At 35.4% G+C, this 20,651-nt stretch overlaps 1 protein-coding gene and 1 pseudogene across 1 annotated transcript in view; one reads left to right on the top strand and one right to left on the bottom strand.

The window, feature by feature from the left end:
- PTPN13 (protein tyrosine phosphatase non-receptor type 13) overlaps positions 1-20,651 on the top strand; it is a 139,760-nt gene that overhangs the window by 15,978 nt on the left and 103,131 nt on the right. The window contains exons 2-5 of the mRNA XM_008706172.2: positions 4,857-5,035; positions 12,625-12,690; positions 14,847-15,032; positions 20,047-20,134. Coding sequence (XP_008704394.2) covers positions 4,857-5,035; positions 12,625-12,690; positions 14,847-15,032; positions 20,047-20,134 — 519 coding nt within the window. The remainder of the gene's footprint in view (positions 1-4,856; positions 5,036-12,624; positions 12,691-14,846; positions 15,033-20,046; positions 20,135-20,651) is intronic.
- On the bottom strand, positions 17,870-19,368 carry LOC103676966 (annotated as a pseudogene).

Genomic DNA, 20,651 nt, shown 5'->3' with positions numbered 1-20,651 from the left:
AAGAAAAATGAAAGAGGAGGAACTCAGTATATGAAAAGAATGAAGTAGGCAGCTTCCTGAGAATATGATAGGAATGAAAGAAGACATGAAAGGAACTGCTGCTGTTTCTTTCATGCTGTTTGGATCAGGTGGCCAGGAAAGTTTGCTGAAGTAGAGAGCAAATTCTCAGGGACCTGCATCCTTCTGTATTCATATTGTCTCACCATATAAGCCCTGTTGCTTTTAATAATCATAACCAATTTAGTTTTACTAGTATAGATTGCCTATATACCACTTTTGTTAACTCCGAACTCATTGGTGTTTTGTTAACAAGAGGCACAGTTTGGAATTACCGCAAGAATCTTGCGAGTACATAACAAAACAAAACTACTAAAAGCCTAACTGATCAGATGCCATACCAAGATTCCAGTGGTTGTGGTTTGGATAAGTGGCTTGCATGTGTTTAGTGTTTAAAAGCAAAAAAGAAAAAGAACATGTGTACTTGTGTGAGTAACTGTCATCATGAAGAAATAAAAATGCCTTTCTCTCCTATTGTAGTGAAGAAAAGCTCATAAAATACATCAATTTGGAGGGCATATCTGCATAATTTCATTTTATCAGCAGACTATAACCTCTATTTCAAATAAAAATTTCTAAAACTGTATGCTGATACCATAGTTTATATGTGTACTTTACAAATAAACGTCATCTAATAATTCGTTTCATACCTAAAGATAATCAGTAGGTACAGTAAAATACCAATTTCACATGAGTAGTTAGTAAGTACAAAATGGATTGATTTTTTCTAAATTTGGTATCGCTGCTAACTAGGAATACCATATAATAAATAGAACACTTATAGAAGGTATATTCCCCCAAGGAATTAAAGAAAAAAATAATATTTTAGGATACTTCGTACCTTAAATCATTTGTATTTCTAATGTGACTTGTAGGTAACAGATGCCAAAAAATTCCTAAAAATCTAATTTGATATATTCTTCTGAAATTTATAGTACCTGTTATATATGGTATGCTCCTTAATCTTCCATTGGGTGGTGGGGGAAGCTACGTAGGTGATTGAGGATGAACTTAAATAGTGAGTTTTCTTAGATGTACTGTCTGCATATGGTATCTTCAGAGAAAAGACTTATTAAATAGTAATAGCTACTACTTTTGTATTGTACTTTCTTTGTGCCAGGAACAGTTCCAAGGGCTTTTTCCATGAATCGTCACAACTTTACCTATTCAAATGAGGAAGTTGAGGCAAAGAGAGGCTAGGTAACTTATTTAAGATCACAGTGTAAGCTATAAAAGTCAAACCTAGGATTTTAACCCAGAGATTCTGGCTTCAGTCTGAACTCCTAACCATTATACTATACTTCTCTGTCTTTTTTTTTTTAATTTTCAAAGTTTTATTTATTATACAGAGAGAATGCATGGGTGAGAATTTCAAGCAGACTACCTGCTGAGCATAGAGCCCAACTTGGAGCTCAATCCCTGGCCCTGAGATAATAACCTGAGCCAAAATCCAGAGTTGGACACTTAACCGACTAAGCCACCCAGGCGCTCCATATACTTCGTCTCTTAATTAAATAAGACTACATACTAAATTAATGAAGTCAGATAGTAAAAGGAATGAAATGAAGCTGACAGTTGTCTAATATCTTTCCAAATCTTCCCGTAGAGTTTAGAGATTTGGATGATCAGCAAGGTTGGGGAACTACTACACTGGAATATAAATTCTAGGATCAAAGCCTTGTTGGAGTTTATTAAGTGCTATTGAACAATTGGTTATATCAAGATATCTGATTCATATTAGAGAAACTGAAGTTTTAAAAAAGTAGTAGCAATTTATGAGAAATCAATAAATTTTTAATTGGGAATCGATCTGCAGCATAGACTAAAAATTCCAGTGAATCTTAAATAATTTATCAGAAAGTTTTACTAATCAAGAAACTGTTCAAACATTCTGAAGCAATTATTTCTTTGTGCCTTGTTATACGAGATGATATATTTAGCGCTGTATATATTTGTATATACAAAGGAACTGAATTTTTTAGAGAATTGTGTATTATAGAGTGACTTCATCAGATTTTTTGGAGTTTGGAACAGTGGCCTCTGCATAGATTTTTGACAAGCACTCTAATAGAACATATGGAATAGGAGGACTAAAATTTCTGTATATGTACTTAAATAGGCAAAGGGATTTTTCAGGCCAAAATGATATTGTTGTTTTAAGTCTTTAGATGATTTCCTGATACTTTTGTTTAGTTCTCTTATCATGTTTGTTACCAGTTATGATCATTTCCCTAATTTTTATGCCATAATTGGGAGGCCAAAAATAAAATGAAGGAGACAGTAGGAAGTAAACTCCTTCTGGGGGTGTGGGGGTGTGGTAGGCGCCTGGGTGGCTCAGTTGGTTAAGCATCCGACTCTTGATCTTCGCTCAGGTCATGATCTCAGGGTTGCGAGATCCAGCCTGGTGTCAGGAATCTGCTTGAGACCGTCTCTCTCCCTCTCTCTGTACCTCCCCCTCTGCCCCTCCCCTCACTCATACACGCTCACGGGTGTGCTCTCTCTCTCTCTCAAATAAAGAAGTTTTAAATCTTTTTAAAAATAAATTTTACTAAAAGCGTGGATATGGAACTTAGTTTAAGGGAACATCAGAAAGAAGCTCTGAGTAAGATATTTCTTTGCATATCAGATTTTTGCTTATTTCTAACTTTGCCTCTAGCCACTTGAAATTCTGTTTAAGCAACTTTTTCTGTGGAATGTTGGTAAAAGTCTATAAATAGAATCATTTGACTACTGGAATCAGTTCACATCTGATTTACTGTTTCATAATAATAGCATTCTTGAGGATAATCATCACACAAGTAAAACATTATGGAACATCAAATTACAAGCTTCTGGAATTCCATTTTTAAATATTCTTTTGTTAGCATTTTGTGAAGGATTTGAATGCATTTGCTTTAAATTCTTTCCTTGTGGTTAGACAAGGACAGTGAATTACACTGATTTGAGCCACTACTCTAAATTTCCTCACTCGTAGGTTTGCATAACCCTTTATAATTATTGAAAAATATATTTTGTGGTGTGGCTGTTCTCTAAAGAATCTAATACTTAAATGTCATATGTGTGTGTTTTTGGGTATTTGACAGCAATGTAATTGGTTGTTGCAGCTGCTTTAGCTTTATTACCAGACATTTAAAAATCAAATTTGAAAACAATGAAAATACCTGTCATTTCTTTATGTGTGTGTTTTCTGACAAGTGAAAATATGACCACCTTCGTAATTTTGTTTCTCACTGCTCTCTACCATGTCTCTGCCCAAAGTTCTTGCTGTTCCTTGTACAAACTTAATAATTTCCTGACCACATGTCTTTGCTTTGGCTGTTTCTTTTCTTTGGAATCCCCCCTTAACCATGGTCAAATCTTACTCATATTAAAGGGCCACATATAAAAAAAGAAATTAATTCTTTCTTCATTGTAGTTGAAGTAATTATGCTGTCCTCTAAACTCCCTTTTGTGTTCTTTTTTCTCTCTTAGGTACCTTATGCTTTCTATCTTGTATTTATTTATGAATACATTTTATCTCCCCAGTGGTACTGTAGGCTCTCTGGGCAAATGACTTGTCACATTGGGAAGGTTATGTTTAAATCTGAAAAGAGTTTATGATAATGGTATACTTTAGATATTCAGTAAAAGCAAACAAACACAAACTTTATTTAGTTGTACTTTATATAGTTGTTCTTTTAATCTCTAAAAAAGGAATGAATTTTAATAGTTTACTTTTTATTAGCGTAAGTCAAATTATTATCAGAATCTTGACCGTAAGTAGAGGTTAAAAAGTCAGAAAGGATGAATGATTCCATTAATAAAAGTTGTGTTCAGGAACGCATAGAAGCTGTAGTATGTTTAACAAATTGTACCATAGACTTCTGTCAGTTTCTTATGATTTGACTTAGAGAGATATCAGTACAGCCTATCCAGGTTAAATAATAGTGCATTGGCAGTCACAGGCCTTTTGTGACTCTCCTAGAGCAGTTTCTTGAGTCCATAATCCAGTTCACGTAGCAGTTACCTTAAGATGTATATTAATTTCTTTTTGCAATGGGAGGACAAAATAAATTCCCTCTAATAAGTCTGTTTTGTTGAGCCTAATGTATACCTTTACTTTTGTGAGCAGGCCAGCTGAAATCTGAGGAATGGTTTTTTGTTTGTTTGGTGTTTTGTTTTGTTTTGTTTGGATACTCTTAAACATGTGCTGTTAGGCAGCCATACAGGCAAACATTAAAACAAAAATGTTACACACCTCAGTGATCACATATGGTAGTACAGAAGCTGCCTGAAATTCTAGTGAAATGATGAACAAATGCAAACAAGACAAAAATCCAAACTCAGACAAATATATATATTGATGCAAAACAAGAGACTTTCTGTTATAGTTGAAACTGTACTAATCCAAATCTGATGAATTATCAAAGGAATTATTTTCTACGTTTCAGAACACTATAGTCTAAATCAAAGTGTAAGAACCACCTGATCCTTATGCATATCTATATCACTGTGGTAAAGTTTTTGAACCAAATTTAATTCTTATGACTGACAATGAGAATTTTCTATCTCTGCTCTCCAAGGTTTACCATCTCAGTTTTAAACAGTTAAGCCAAATCAAGGTAATGTTGTTAATAATGCTAGCAATAGTAGATACATGAAACCCATTTTCTCTGTAACATGTTGCTTTGGTGTATGTAACTACGTGCTAACATAAATGTGAATAAGTTGGGATAGTCATTGAAATGATCCATACTTCGATTATAATTTTAAGCAGTTTTTTTTTTTTAATCTTTTTATTCTGGGTGGTTACAAACCAGTAAGCATAGCTGATCCTGCTGCCCTTGGTTTCATCATTTCTCCATGGTCTCTGCTGTTGCTGCCATCTGGTAGTGTGTCATTTACAGATGAAAATATTTCCAATCAGGATCTTCGTGCATTCACCGCACCAGAGGTTCTTCAAAATCAGTCACTCACTTCTCTTTCAGATGTTGAAAAGGTAACTCTTCAGTGTTTTTTGCTTGTTTTTGTTTTTTATTTTAGTGCGGGTAGGAAAAGTAAAAGGCACTGGGCTACCCTACCTCAACCCTCTGAAAAAAAAGCCATTGAAGTTTAAATGATCATGTGTTCAAGAAGTTCATATTTATTTTGTGTAAGAATACAAAGTAGTTTTAGAAAAATTTATGGATCTAAGAAAAAATATTTTTTAAATGTGAGCCATTATTAATTCATGTTTAAAAATACGTATTAAAAGTCTGCTGTGTATAAAGCGCTGTCCTTGTGAGAAAGATGCAAAAGTAACTAGAAAATTGATCCTGATCAGAATACCTGGGTGGCTCAGTCAGTTAAGCGTCTGACTCTTGATCTCAGCTCAGGTCTCGATGTCTGGGTTGTGAGTTCAGGCCACGCACTGGGCTCTGTGCTGGATGTAGAGCCTACTTTAAAAAAAAAAAAATTGATCCTGATCAACGTGTATAAAGCAATCTGTAATATATGGATTGAAATAAATGCTATATACAGGAATAGAGTATATTAGGATGCTGAAAGAGGAGCAATTAGTTTTTAGCTTAGAATGATAATTACAGAAAAGATAGCATTTGTATTGGGCTATGAAGAATGAGTAGAATTTAGAAAAGTAAAAATAGGTAGAAATGCATTCCACTCAAGGTTATTAGTGTATTCAATGATAAGAGGTAAGAAATTGTCCACTGTGATAGGAAAATGTTTAGTTAGACCAGCTAGGCTACAGCATTAGCTACCAGACATCAGATCTAATTTCATTGTCAAGGCTATGGGGAAGGGGAAAAAAAAATTATTAAGTGATCACAAATCACATCATATCACTCTCCTAAAAATATGCCTCAGAAGAAAGTCTCAGGGAGATCATGACAGAGCTAAGACCAAGAGTCGAGAGCTTAACAGACTGAGCCACCCAGGCGCCCCAGTATGTGCATTTTAAATTTTAATATACATTGCCTAATTGCCATGTAAAGGAGTTGCACTAGTTCATCCTTCTATCTTTCCATCATTGACAATGAAATGTTTCACTTTTGAGAGAGGGTGAGGGAGAGAAAGGGTAAGATAGAAAGAGAAAGTGTGGGGCGCCTGGGTGGCACAGCGGTTAAGCGTCTGCCTTCGGCTCAGGGCGTGATCCCGGCGTTATGGGATCGAGCCCCACATCAGGCTCCTCCGCTAGGAGCCTGCTTCTTCCTCTCCCACTCCCCTGCTGTATTCCCTCTCTTGCTGGCTGTCTCTACCTCTGTCAAAAAAATAAATAAAATCTTTAAAAAAAAAAAAAAGAAAGAAAGTGTGTGTTTGTGTGTGTGCACATGGTCTGTTGAGTAAGCTAGAAGAAGACATCTTGATTTGAGCTATTAATTGTGTTTCTGAAAAAAGACTGACTAGAATTGGTAGAGAATCCAGGTTTATCTACCTTTTATATTCCATAAACTGCTTAAGAATTTTGGGAGGTACAAGCAAAGGAACCAGTGAAGGGAGATGATACTTACAAGGTAGAGGTAATATTTAAGGCATTAGCAAAAGAAATTTTTATTACATGATACCAAGTATTTGAAAGGGACTTTGTATTTTATAGAGCGTATACAGTGTTGGTCATTGTTATATGTCATGAAGGTATTCGAGTGTATCGGTGGTGTCTTATAAGCTGCATAGCATATATATACCTATTTATTGTCACTATTTAAATAGCATGCATTCATTCTGTACACTCTATGTGGCTCATTTAATAATAAACTTTTTTTTAAAGATTTATTTATCACACAAGCAGGGGAAGGGGCAGTGAGAGAGGGAGGGAATCCCAAGCAGACACCCCGATGAGCACAGAGCCTGACATGGATCTCCATCCAGCCGAAATCAAGAGTGGGACACTTACCTGACTGAGCTATGCAGTCCCCCCTAATAATAAACTTTTAAAAGATAGAGGGTAATTAGAACATTGGAAATAGACATGGCATGTATGTAAATTATTTAACCCTTGAGATCGCTAAATCTTTTTTTTTAAGATATTTATTTGAGAGAGAAAGAGCGTGCGCGCGCATGCACAAGTTGAGGGAGGGGCAAAGGGAGACAGAGAAGCCGACTCCCCACTGAACAGGGAGCCCAATGTGGGCCTCCATCCCAGAACCCTGAGATCATGACCTGAGCTGAAGACAGATGCTTAACCAACTGAGCCACCCAGGGGCCCGAAGATCTCTAAATCTGCATTGAGCTTCAGGATATCTACAAGCCAATGAAATAGCAGACTCCGTTTTGCATGTCTCAGCAGCGCTTCTGAGGAAAAGTGTCCATAATTTTATCAGTCTCTCAGGTGGATCTGGTGACCTCCGAAAAACTAAGAAACACTGCAATAAAGCCATGCCTGCCTTAGTTTTAAAAATTTCTACTGAACTACAGTAGGGTTTTTTCTAATTTTGAAAAGTTTTGCACAGGTGTTTATGAATTCTTGAAAGCATTTAAAATCCACGATAAAAGAAAAAAGTGCTTCTCATAAATGAAGCGTTTTAGTTTGAATTCAGATTCGTCTCTTGCCTCTGGCTTCTGCCTCAATGCCTGTGGTTTTAAACCTTATTGATACCATGTACTTTTTTGTAGAGATTTCAGGTGTGTTAAGTGCTTTTCATTTGCTGAAGGCTTTTGCATTTTGCCCTGTAATATCAAGATACCCAAACAAGTAAACTGCCATCTGTTTGGGTACAACTGGTCAAGGAAGTGATTTGACACCTCCCTATTATGAGGCTGAGTATTTAGGAGCCCTGGCTGGGATAGGGTGGGTGTAGGATTGTTGCCATTATTATGTTAAAGTAAGTCGATTTCTTAGTGGATCTAATTGGAACTTCTACTTTACCTCATGCCTCAAAAGCTCCAGTGCAATTCTAAGTCTAAAGACAAAAACAAGTTTCTTGATCCCATTCCTGTTGGCAATGTAAATATAAAGCAAAAGTCAGAGGAATGGTCATATATTCAAGTATTCTTTTTTTGGTCCGGGGCGGAGGCAAAAGAACATATATTTATTTGAAAACTAATGGGCAATAAATTTATGGAAACATACTAATTTGATAATGTTAGTATGGAAATTAAAATTAAAAATCTCTATTCTAGTATTCTGATTTTAATGGGACAGGGGTGTATTGAAAAACAGGATGGTAATTGCATTTCATGACTTTAATGAGTTAAGGATATGTCATTAACTAGTATTCAATACATGCTTACTGTTATTTTTTAAAAATAATACTAAGTGCCTAGCACAGTATTGTGAATAATGAGTGCTTAGTAAGATCTTGATGCATAAAAATGTTCTCTTATTCAATAGAACTGGCTTTGTAAACTGTGTATGTACAGTTGTATAAAAAAAAATTTACCTCACTACCAGCTCTATAAATAGGCACTTTCATTTATTTGCCTTAAAATTTTACTTTTCAAGATAACACACCTCTTTATAAAGTACACAAGTTTATACAGGTCACACTAAGCTTTTTGATCCTCTGGCTTTTCTGTATACTTGGTAATTGTTCACTTCCTGCTTGCATAGCAAATGATGTGCTTAATTTGACAGTTCTTTTGAAATCAATTTAATGGGATTGGAACCTGAATCAAATTCTTGTTGTGATTTGTCTTCAGGAATATTGATATGCCCCAGGGATTTGTACTATATCCCTGATAAACTAAAGGACTCTTAGTTTAAATGTTCATTGCCACTAACTTACACTCTAAAGGTCAGGAATTATGGCTGCTATTATCTCTGTGTTTCTTGAATGTCAAGGGTCATCTTTATAAGAACAATACTGGAAATTCACCTCTCCAACCCTCGCAGAAGCCTCAGCTGAACTTGTCAAAAAAAAGACCAGAGGCTCCTGGCTGGCTCAGTAAGGGGGCATGTGACTCCTGATCTCCTAGCTCTAAGTTTGAGCTCCACATTGGGTATCGAGATTACTTAAAAATAAAATCTTAAAAAAAAAAAAAATAGACCGAATTCCCTTACACGTAATATATTATCCTTACTCTATATTAAATCTTATTAATGCATCCTTTCTCCCCTCCTTCCCATTTGTCTATTCAGTCATCCATAAATTTGACAATTATAATTGTTATATCACCGGCAGTATGCAAATCACTAAAAAAGAAACTCCAGGACTGTGTAGTACCAGCGTCCAATATGTAGTAACATCATTAAATTGAACATTTTAAATGCTGGGGTTGTGGAGATACCTATGTCACATCCACTAGGATGGCTACTATTAAAAGAACAGAAAATAGCACGTATTATCGAAGATGCAGAGAAAAAGCAACCTTTGTGCACTCTTTTTAGGAATATGAAGTGGTGCAACCATTTTGGAAAACTGTGAACATTCCTGTGTGATTATTGTGTGGTCCAACAATCTCACTCCTGGGTATATATCCAAAAGAATTCAAAGCAAGATCTTGAAGAGATATTTGCATACCCATATCCAGTGCAGCATTATTCTTAATACCCCATAGGAAGCAACTCAAATGTCCATTGATGGATGAATGGATAAAGAAAATGTGGCATACACACCCGTGGAATATTATGCAGCCTTTAAAAAGAAGGAAATCCTGCCACATGCTACAACATGGACGTTATGCTAAGCAAATAAGCCAATCACACAAAGACATATACTTTATGATTATACTCCTGTGACATGTCTAAAATAGCTAGACCATAGAAACAGAAAGTAGAAACGTGATTACCCAGGGCTGGTGAAAGAGGGAAGGAGGAATTTGTGTTTAGTGGGTATTGAGTTTCAGTTTTTCAAGACGGAGAAGTTCTAGAGATCTGGCATACAGCAATGTGATTATACCTTGTCTAGTCCATCATGAATGACCTATGCTGAAAACACTTTCTAATCATCTCCCTGTCTCCAGTGTTGACCCTGTCCAGTCTGTTCTTTAAACTACAGTCAATACATTTTTGAAACCCCATATCTGATCTTGCTTTTTTGCTGCTTAAGATTATTCAGATTCTCCATTTCCCTTGAAGAAGCTCTAGACTCCTTATCGTGGCCTTTGAGGGTGTGCTGCAGCAGCCTTTGCTCTGAGCACTCTTTATCTCAAGCTCTATGCTTCAGCTATTCTAGACCTACTTCAGTGTCTTAGATGTGCTAAGTGCCTCTTTTCTTCTTAGCCTTTGCACATTCCTTTCCTTCAGCCTCCGGTACTCTTTCATGCCATCTCAGCTCTTGCCTCATCCCTTCATTGCCTGGCTAACTTTTCCTGTAGATCTAAAGCTTTCTTTTACACTAATTGTGCTCTCTGTCTACTGTCTTGTACATTACATTATCTTGTCTTGTTTGCTATAGTAGAAGGTTTGAGATGGAATGGACCCTGACTGTCCTACTCATTGTTATTTCCCCTCTGCTCTATCCTGGTAGTTCTCAGAGTGGGGTCCCCCAGCCAGCAGCATCAGCATCATATGGGAACTTGTTAGAAAAGCAAGTTCTGAGACCCCACACCAGATCTACTAAATCAGAGACCTAGAGGTAGGACCCCGTGTCTGCGTTTTACCAGATGATTCAGATCTGTGTTGAAGTTGGAAAACCATTACTCTATGCAGTATCTGCCTCTTAGAGGCTCTGAAAATTTGTTGAGTGAGTAGAAACAATTCAGGATTTTTTTCACCCAAAGATATTTATGCTTTGTTGCTATTAAATGCATAGCCATGCAATCTCAAGGCAATATTAGTTAACTGTTTCATTAGAGATGCGAATGAAATATAACTGTACATGAAAGAGAATGCTTTATCCTGTTTGGGAAAATTTATATGGCATTCGTCTCTAGACCATCAATAATGTGTAGGAATTTTATTGACAGATGAAGAAAGAAAGAAAGAACTACCCAAGAAAAATTGAGAAACAGAAGGGTTTATTTTGGCAACAGAGAATTATTTAGTAGTGCTGAAGTGTTTAGGTTATGATATGTGAAGGAGTAATAACAGAAGGAAAACTTATAAATCTGTCTAGAGGAAGGAGGTGGAGGCAAGTCAGAGTGAGCCCTGTTTGTCATTATGAAGAATTGGGTTTGTTTTGTTTTTTTTTAAATTGGGAACAATGAAAATATTTGAAAAGAGGAACAATTTTTCTAATCTGGGTTTGGAATAATTGAGGAAACAAATTTGGAGTAGGTTAAAGTGTTGTGAAATTGTAAGAGGATACACAGTTTTATTTGTGCATACCTCACCTGTTTCTAAAGAGGATTTGAGACAGTTTAGAGATTAAAAAATAAAGGTGAGAAAATAAGAGCAAAGTGAAAATAAATGGCAAGAAAATAAGATGGTACTGGAGTAAGACTGGTGCAAAAAAATGCATGTAGTAAGATTATGCAGTATTGATAGAGATGGGCTAAAAGTCTCTAAATTTCGTAACAGGAAGATAAATGGGAAATGTTTACTTACAAGAGTAACTGTCCTCACTTTCATCTCACTTCCTGTTTCACAGGAAAGAAGTAGAAGCAGCCAGGAGAAACTTTTCCTCAGGATCCCACTACCAGATTACTCACATAAATTCCCATCTTCCCTGTCTCCTTACCACAGATGAACCATCCGTGCTCCTCCATAAAGCCAGCTTCTTCACTTTAGCTTCCACTCCTCCCACTTCCTCAACAATGTTCTCCCAACAACCTCTGCTCTCTCCTGCAGTTCCAGTTTTCCCTGTTGGATCACTCCTATCAGCATAAAAATGTGTTGTTATTTTTCTAATCTTTAAGAAGCATACAAACAATGCAAAAAAACCTTTTGTCACCCAGCTTCTTTCTCCATCCATTTTTAGTAAGAAAAATGCTAATCAAAACTTCATTGGGAAAAAAAAAACTTCCATGAGATTTTTTTTTTTCCTCTTTTCACATTGGCAAAAATCTAGATCTTTGTAGCACATTCTATAGACAAGGCTTGTGAAAAAAATCTCTTATATGTTGCTGGCAGAAATGCAAAATGATACAACTTCTGTGTAGGGGAATCCAACGATGTGTGTCAAAACTACAGAAGATTTACCCTCTAATCCGTAATCTCAGAGAATCAATTCAAGAGAAATACCTGCATGTACAAAATTACATCATATATATCTCTTGTTAAATTAAAAAGGCCAAGTCCAGAGTAATTGTTAAAGCTTCTGACATTTATAAAAATAGATATTTGTGGGGCACCTGGCTGGCTCAGTCTATAGAGCATGCAAGTCTTGGGGTCATGAGTTTGAGCCCCACATTGGGCATAAAGATTACTTAATTAAAAAAAAAAAGGAAGAAAAAAAAAAAGAAAATACATTTGCATGAGTTTGCATAAAGAAACTTTAAAATAAATAAGTAAAAAAATCATTCATAGATGATAGACTGGGGAATTATGAGGAAAAATCTGTTCTGATAATTTCCAGTCTTTTCTATTTTAAGCTCTCACGTTTATGTAAAATATGAAATAATGATTTTTCTCAAATCATGTGTTATACTTTATCTGGGACCAAAAAAAAAGTCATGAATATACAGTACTTGCTAAGTTGGTTTTTTAGTACTTGCTAAAGTTTTAAATTTTATTTTACCATAAAATGATGTTTTAAATTCTATTCCTAGATCCATATTTATTCTCTTGGAATGACATTGTATTGGGGGGCTGATCACGAAGTGCCTCAGAGCCAAGTAAGTCAGATTGTCACGTCTGTACAACTTTACCCTTTTTAGAAAGCTCTTCCTTGTATATTTATGTTCTATAGCATGTTATCAGGCATACCAGCATTTCTATGCTGTTGGTTTACATTAACAATGCCATACTCAGCATGAAATAATAAAGTACTAAAGGCATTATTGTTCTCAGAATGTTCTTAGAATTATAGCAATTACTATTTATGTTTCAACAATTCAGTCTGTGAAATGTAGTGGCCTCTTCAAAAATTATAGCAAAAGAAATGGGAGTCCACAAGAAATGGGAGTCCACTGTATTTCTTCTAATGTAATGACTGATAAGAAAGAGAGATTGTAAATGTTGATGATTCATTCTTGAACTAAAGTGATAACCTTGTTTAGTGCAGACACATGGAAATAGTAGCTCTAGATCTCAAAGTATAGTTTATATTTCATTACTTTTTTTCCTTAACACTTCAAAATCAGACTTCACTAAGCCTATGGCAGCAGACACAAACATTAAAGCAACACTTTCTGAAGTCTTGGGCCCTGATGACCCTGGACTGTTTCTAGTCCTTATTTTCTAAAATAACTGATTCCTGAAGACCCAATATAAAAATAATAATAAATTGTAATTGAAAATTTTAAAATAACTGTATTTCATCAAAGCGAAGATATACAGAATTAGGTTTTATTTTAGGCATTTTGAAGTCAAAAAAAAACCAACCCTAGGTATAAGGGTTGTTTTGTTTTGTTATCAAATTAAGAAGTAAACAAGCATTTTAGGCTTTTATTCCAAAATTCAGAGATCCTGCGATCCACGAAAGATGGATGATATCTTCAACTTGGTTTGATCTCATTTTTGTATCATGAAAAATACTGTGTATTTACTCTCTCTCTTCAGTTTCAATGTTATAAATATAGGTGAAAAAGTTAAATTATTACTGGAAATAATGGTGTCATATATTGTACAACCAAACTTAGGTGTAAAACGTGATCACAGCCTATAATTAACACTTTATACTCTTCAGACAACCAAAAATTTAATCAATAATGTATAAATTGGAGAAGAAGTATAAGCTTTCACTTGTATTTTGCTATCAGAAATTGTAATCATTTTGCAAATATTTAATACCATTTCAAAAGTATTAAGCCCCTATCTTGTGTCAGACACCGTACTAGACACTAGGAAGGTAATGGCCCATGCCTGTGGGGTACATCCACAGGGACAGGCAAAAAAATAACTGATTATAACAACGTGTGAATGCTATGTTGGGAAACGGAGGGTGCTGTGGAAAACCAGAGTTGGAGCCTCTAACTAGACTTAGAGGGTTAGGTGAGTTAATTAAAGGGCACTGCATCTAAGCAGAGATCTAAAGGATGACATAATAACCAAATGGATGAGAAGTGGAAAGGAAGGGTCACAGGAAAAACATGCTTTCACCAAAGTGGTTGTACCAGTTTAAACTCCCACCAACAATGTTTTTCTCTTATCAGTACTTCAGATTATCAGTCTTTTTATTTTTAGCCGTTCTGTTGAATTGTGTAGTGGCTTCTTTTTGTGGTTTTAATTTGCATTTTTTAGTATACTTATTGGACATTTGGGTAGAATATTCTACAAATCATGTCAACTAATTAAAAAATCTTACATTCCAGTTTCTCTGTTTCACCAGCATAATGAGAACTTATATTTAAATGATCTGAAGTCATTGCCATATTTGAAATCCAAGTTATCATCAGAGTGTCAAATTATATTTAATATATATTGAATATATTACTTTTTTTTTTGACTGTTAGGAAATCATTTGTTCACTTAAAACGTGCATACACACACACACACACACACACACACACACACATTCACGTAATGCCTACCAAAATATTTGAATACCTGAGGAATTCCATTTCTTTATCATACAAAAAAACCCTGAGTCTCTCTCTAATACTTCCTATCTTGGAAGAGGTATGTTAACCATCTTCTGCTAATAATTTTTTGGGGTTATGAAAAGGTAAAATGTAGTAAAATATATATGCTGCTAGATAAGGAGTTCCTTTCCTCCAAGTATTTGAAGTGCGTTTGGTGTGGTTCCTGTGACTCCTGAAATGACTTATTTCATGTTGGATGAGATTTACACACACTTAACCAAAATGGCTTTTCCTTTCTTTATATTCAGCCTATCAAGCTTGGAGATCATCTCAACAGCATACTGCTTGGAATGTGTGAAGATGTTATTTATGCTCGAGTTTCTGTTCGGACTGTTCTGGATGCTTGCAGTGCCCACATTAGGAATAGCAATTGTGCACCCTCATTTTCCTATGTGAAACAGTTGGTAAAACTGGTTCTGGGAAATCTTTCTGGGGTAAGCTACAGTTCCAGCTGGTACATATAGTCCTATTTTAAAATTTAGCAGAATATCAAAAAATTTTTTAAAGATACTGTAGGTAGTATTTTTCAATGAAGTCTAGGAACAGGACATTAAATTTCTTGTTCTAATGTTGTTTATTTGAAATAGGACTTAAAATTTAGAAGCCTGTTGCAATAACTTAGTCTCCTAGATTTTATGAGAATTTTTCTTATTTTAGAACATATTAGAGCTGAAAATGTCTGCTCTTGCCTCCTTTTTTTACATGGTAAAGAGCTTCCAGCAAGTGGTTTTGTCTATTGTGAAAAATGCATTGACATACAAAATGGGTTTCAGTATTAATAATGCACTTTCTGGGGGCACCTGGGTGGCGCAGTCGTTAAGCGTCTGCCTTCGGCTCAGGGCGTGATCCCAGCGTTCCGGGATCGAGCCCCACATCAGGCTCCTCCGCTGGGAGCCTGCTTCTTCCTCTCCCACTCCCCCTGCTTGTGTTCCCTCTCTCGCTGGCTGTCTCTCTCTGTCAAATAAATAAATAAAATCTTTAAAAATAATAATAATGATGCACTTTCTGTTGCTTTATACATATTTCTTGGCTACTTACTTGTCTGAACCCCTTGAGTATTCCCAAAACCCTTCCCACCTTCTATGGACACTGTCACCTGGATGTAGGGGGTGACACATGTTTGTATCCCTGCTAGATTGCCCCAAGACCTGGACTCTCCCACTCTCTCTTGCCATAGATATGAACAAATCCACAAATAACAAACCCTGTATCTATAGTCCCACCTCTGCAAATCATGTGTTATACTTTATCTGGTGGGACAAAAAGACATGAATATATATAGTACTTGGACACTCCTTGGTTTTTGATATCTGATACAGATCCAGACTTTATCTGCTCTTACCCTTTTGAGTTATGGTACCTGACTGAGGTCCTTCTTCTTTGTGTGAACTACAAATTTGCCACTGTCACAGTGTTCTTGATGGCTTCTTACTTCTTCCCTAGGGGTTTATTTTTGCCATCTTAAGCAGGATGTTGTATAGCTGGCAGGGGTATATCCAAATTCCATGCAGTTCGCTAGTTGACAAGAAATAGGCTCATAGGTTCTTCCAGGCAAATGGTTTGTAAACTGTACCCCATGCAGCCTTTGTACTTCTGCAGTGAAAGGAATCTAGGAAGTAGAGGCAGAGTGAATGGGTTCTTGGCTGCTTATTTCCCCTCCTTAACTAAAGCTGCTCCAGTTTTAATTTACGTATTTGTTTATATTCCTGCATCTGATTTTTTTTTTGGAACAAAGGTAAAGCTACTAAAAATCCATGAAAGCCCTCTATCCAGACCAAAGTTTCCTACGTATTATTAAATACAGTTTTGTTTTAAAAATTTCTTTGTGATCAAATAATTTTGCGGAAAACCTGTTTAAGAGAAATTAAAATGTATTTTCATTGCAGAACTTCTCAGAGCCTTTAATACACTAGACTATATTACTCACCTTCAAGAGTAGAAACGCATGTAGGTAAAACATTTCCCAAACTTATTTGGGTCTTCTTTTATTTTTAACAGATTTTCTCATAATACTAATGTTTTATAAAACTTCCTTTGAGAAACAGTGATCTGTACTAATTCCTTCACTTTATAAATAAGTAAATTAAGACTCACACAGCTTATCGGACATATGTTTCCTATTAGTCCAGGGATCTTTCTATCTTACCACATCTCCTCTTAAGACTTTTGTCATGCTGATTTTATCCCTATAGTAAAATTGCTGCAGTTATTTTTTCTTCCTTCTTTCCATGAAGAAATATTCCTCCATGGAATTCTGTTGTCCTTCTAATTGTTGCCCCTATTAGATAAAAGATCTCTATCTCTTTACATTTAGTATTTAAGTCAGTTTATTACAGTAACTGTATATTGCTTATCTACATGTGAAACCTGTCTAGATACTACAGAAGATACAAATTTGAATAAAATATTTGCTCTTCCTTCTAAGAGCTCTTATTTAAAGTTCTACAATCATTTGCTCAATTATAGAATTCAGAGGAAGGTATGAAAAGCAATAAGGAAGAATTTTAAAAACTATGAAGTTTTGAGGGGAAGGATATAAATTATGAATGCATTGAAAAATAGCACTTTGAACTAATTCCAATAGTCTGATAGAAAGCAATCTAGACAGGGAAGGAAGTCTGGATGTGTGCTATGAATAGGAAAGAGCGGGGTATGTTTGAGGAACAGTATTAAGTCTGATATGGGACGTGTTGTGGTATTGTTTAGTAGGAGAGAAGAATAGAAGGGTCAGTTGGAATTAATATACAGATAGCCTGCCTTACCAGAGGAAAATTTCTACTAAGAAGAAATAACATTGTTCCCCTCATTTTTCTGTTGCTCTTTCTAGTCTCCTGGACATCACCCAACAGACAGAGCTCCAACAGCTACCGTTGTTTTGTTTTGTTTTTTAATATTTGTTTTATGCCAGGCACTGTGCTAAGTGGCTTAAGTGCTTTCCCACATTTGTTCATCGTAACAATCTCAGGTTACAAGACATACTTTTATCCTCGTTTTAGAGATAAAGAAACTAAAGGTTAGAGAGATGAAATAATCTGCAGCATGACCATGCACTTTGTAAATGACAGACACAGTTGCAGCCTGGATCTCTGACCCCAAAGCCCAAGCTCTTAGCCAATTTGCTCCCCTGAAGCTGTTGTTGCCTCCAGAAGCAGATAGAATGAGTTAGTCTTTTACTTAGGGTGAAATTCATTTCAAGTGACCATGATTCTTATCTACTTAAAGTTAGCATAGAGTGTGAAGTCGGCAGGCCAGCTTACTTGTCTTTGTTCTTCTACTGATTTAATGCTACAGCATCTTTGACCTCGATTTTACTTATCTGTAAAATAGGAATAGTAACACATACCATCCACTTGTATTACTGAACAGTTGTGAAGATAATTATTTCAGTGCTGATTCAAGGTTCTTAGAAGTTTTCTTGCTATTTCTCTCTTTGTCTGTAGTACAAGGACAATAACCCTACCACATAAGGGGTTTTGAGGATTAAATAAAGTATGTAAAATACCTAAAGCAGTGCCTGCTTTATGGAAATGTCTCAATAAATGGCAGCTATTATTAATAGTAGCATCAATGCAGGGATTCCCGAAGATGCAGAGTGTTCCTTAGCTCTTCAGTTACTGACAACATCATGCAATTCACTACTAGTATCATTTATGTAATTTAAAGGATGACATCATTCCAGAAATATTTCCGTTTAAGTCTTCTTATAAGTAGGAAACATAATACCTTGAATATACTACCTTAAACTACTACCATAGTGGATTTTTAATCCATATTCAAACAAGTTTCACTAATGGAGGAATATTGATTTCTCACATTCTCCAACTAATGGAGGAAAATGATTGTGTATATATGTGTGTGTGAACAAACATGTATGCATGCTCTTGATGCCAGATTTAAGTAATTTCACCAATATCTCTCCTTCATTTATTTCTTGAAGCTTCTACTCGATCATCTATATAAACCCAGTGTTCTAATTTTTCATCCCTTAAAATGTGGAATTTGATCAAATTTGATATGCTTTTATTTTTTAAAGGGAATATACTTTTTTTCCATTAATACTTTTTTTTATTTTTAATTCCAGTATGGTTAACATACAGTGTTAGATTAATTTCAGGTATACAGTATAGTGATTGAACAATTCTATACATCATTGCTTAGTGCTCAACCGCCCATCATGATAAGTGTACTCTTAATCCCCTTTGCCTATTTCACCCATCCCCTCATGCACCTCCCCTCTGATATTCTTTATTAATTTTTTAAAAGTTCTTTGTTTATTAATCCTCTCAAGAAAAATCTGCATAATTACCACAGATAAAGTCGCTGCAGAATCCTTACTCCTTCTGTTGTCCAATCTCCAGCTCACTGCTAGACACTTCCTTTTCTTTTTGCCAGCGCCAACATTGGCTTTTGCAGTCCCCCTGACTTTCTTCATTCTGTTCTTGTTTTCCTTTAGCTGTTTTCTTGAGGTCTTTTTCTTCTCATATGGGTCTGTCTTGCCAGTCTGTGTTTGTGTTCATTTTTCTTTGCATAATCCACAGAACCATAAATCATGTCAAAGCCAGCTGTTTTGCCACCACCAAAATGGGCTCTGAGTCCAAACACAAAGATGACATCTGGTGTGGTTTTGTACATTTTGGCTGGTTTTTCCCAAATCTCTGTCTTAGGTACTGTTACCTTTCCAGGATGAAGAGCATCAGTGACCATTTGTTTCAGCTGAAGTAGTCGGTTGGTCATGAACTTCCCGGTCTGGATAGTTACTGTGTCGTTCATGATGGCAGCCAAGTTTTGAGCAGCTAGGGAGGAAAAAAAGGATATGCTTTATTTTAAATGAGTACCCTCGGTTAAAGTTAGTAAAGCTTAAGTCTATTCCTTTTGTTATAAAGGAGATTCAAAAGAGCATTGATGTAAATTTAATCGTCATCACTCAATATTTCCATTTGGTTTAAAGCATTTCTCAAATGTAATTTCTGGCAGAAAAAAAATCTAGAAAATTATTTTTGAAAATAGTTTAAGTCAATACCCTCAGTGCTTAGTTATAATCAGGAGAAAGCCTTATTATACCAGAATTAATGTGTTTTTAAAATCATAATTGAACTCGACTAACTAAACTACATTTAGTTATCAGTTAGGAAAAAAAGAATTCCTCTAGTTGACTGTTTTCAGATGGAACTCATTTTACTACTTCAGTTTGCTAACTTTGTTCCCTAGTTAGCAGATAATTCTTCTACAACTCTGTCTTGCCTTTCATTTCCCGAAGATGAATTGGCCTGAACTGAGCTACATAAACCCTACGAAGGAAAACAAAATAACAATAGCAAATGTGGAATGTCTTTACTTAATGCTATACTCCACAAAAATTGTCTAACTAGTGTCATTCTGTAGATAATTACCATGAAAATGAAAGGGAGATTGTTTTGTCAAACTTGATTTTTTATTATCTATGTACAGACGGATCAACTTTCCCATAACAGTGAACAAAAGCCTGATCGAAGCCAAGCTATTCGAGACCGATTGAGAGGAAAAGGATTACCAACAGGTAAGAGTATATTAATAGGAAATTTTTAAGTTTTAACCTTATTTCATTGTTTCTTTTAATGAAATCATACTAACTTAGCTTGGAAATCTGATAATTGTGTCCATAATTAGAATATAAGTATGCAAAGTGGAGACAGGAAACAGGAACACTAATTGTGTTAATATATAAATCCATTAAAATATGCAAAAAACATTACTAAGAACTCCCACAGTAAATCATTTCTTTTCCAGTATTGTTATTGTAGCAATAATATTTATTTTCTTTATCATGAAATTTTATAATAAAAATATATTTTAAAGCAAGGTGAAAGAACATTTATGAACATAAACACTACTGAAACAAAGTTTCAGAAAGCAACATTATTTTTGCTGCACTCTATTTTCTATTCTAGCTCTTTTTTTTTTTTTCCATGGGAATCACAACCCCGTAAGTTGATTTTAGGACTCTCTCTCTATAAATGTATATATAGAGAGAGGCATAAATATAGCAAGGAAATATATATTATATATATATATAT

The sequence above is a fragment of the Ursus maritimus genome, unplaced genomic scaffold (assembly GCF_017311325.1).
Source record: "Ursus maritimus isolate PB19 unplaced genomic scaffold, ASM1731132v1 scaffold_8, whole genome shotgun sequence".
Lineage (NCBI taxonomy): Eukaryota > Metazoa > Chordata > Mammalia > Carnivora > Ursidae > Ursus > Ursus maritimus.
Note: the sequence above shows the minus strand (reverse complement) of the source record. Positions and strands in the feature narration are given on the sequence as shown.